General features: G+C 42.4%; 2 protein-coding genes across 2 annotated transcripts in view; both read right to left on the bottom strand.

The window, feature by feature from the left end:
- The window catches only part of LOC106878991 (histone deacetylase 2), a 219,318-nt gene that overhangs the window by 12,194 nt on the left and 206,167 nt on the right, over positions 1-957 (bottom strand). The gene's annotated exons all lie outside the window — the stretch shown is intronic.
- The window catches only part of LOC106882098 (uncharacterized), a 28,998-nt gene that overhangs the window by 24,270 nt on the left and 3,771 nt on the right, over positions 1-957 (bottom strand). The window contains exon 3 of the mRNA XM_052977795.1: positions 56-234. Coding sequence (XP_052833755.1) covers positions 56-234 — 179 coding nt within the window. The remainder of the gene's footprint in view (positions 1-55; positions 235-957) is intronic.

The raw sequence follows: 957 nt of genomic DNA, 5'->3' as shown, positions 1-957 counted from the left end.
TGTGTGTGTGTGTGTGTGTCCGTATGTGTGTGTGCGTGTGTGTGTAAATACGTACCTCATGAATCGGAATCTGTTCCCAGACGTCAAGAATGGAGTGTCGGAAGAAATTAGGGCAATAAATTCCGATGCAAGCATCCACTTTCCATAATGCTCGATCTCCTATATTTAGAAACGATCTATAGACATCCGAACCAGCTCCCTTTGATATGGAATATACTTTTATCCAGTGGTTTCCTGAAAAAAAAAAACAGAAGCAGTAGTACCACCAGCATTAGCAGCAGTAGTAATAGTAGTAGTAGTCTTTTCTTTATTGGCCACCAGGCCCGAACACAAAATAATATGGACAATACAACACGAGGGGCAAGTGGACTGTGGCAGAACATTTGTGTAGAAAAATAAATAACAATAGCAATTATCAACATAGGCGCAGGAGTAGGTGCGTGTGGTAAGTAGATTGCTTACCAGCCACATGGTTCCGGGTTCAGTCCCACTGCGTAGCACCTTGGGCAAGTGCCTTCTAGTATAGCCTCGGGCCAACCAGAGCCTTGTGCGTGGATTTGGTAGACAGAAACTGAAAGAAGCCCATGGTGTATATGTATACATGTGTGTGTGTGTATGTGCGCGCGCGCGTGTATGTTTGTGTGTCTGTGTTTGTTCCCCCACCATCTTTAACAGCTGATGTTGGTGCGTTTACATGCCCGTAACTTAGCGATTCGGCAAAAGAAACCGATAGGATAAGTACTAGGCTTACAAAGAATAATTCCTGGGGTCGATTTGTTCGACTAAAGTCGGTGCTCCAGCTTGGCTGCAGTCAAATGACTGAAGCAAAAAGAATTAAACAATAAAGTTCCTCAAAAGGTGTGGCGTACCTCTCAGTGTATGAATAAAATGACAAGAGAATATCATCAAATTTATACAAAACTGATTAAATATTCCTCTTTTTCTCTTTTTCCTTTC

This window comes from Octopus bimaculoides, chromosome 28 (assembly GCF_001194135.2).
Source record: "Octopus bimaculoides isolate UCB-OBI-ISO-001 chromosome 28, ASM119413v2, whole genome shotgun sequence".
In the NCBI taxonomy this organism is placed as follows: domain Eukaryota; kingdom Metazoa; phylum Mollusca; class Cephalopoda; order Octopoda; family Octopodidae; genus Octopus; species Octopus bimaculoides.
This window is presented reverse-complemented; position numbering and strand designations above follow the sequence as displayed.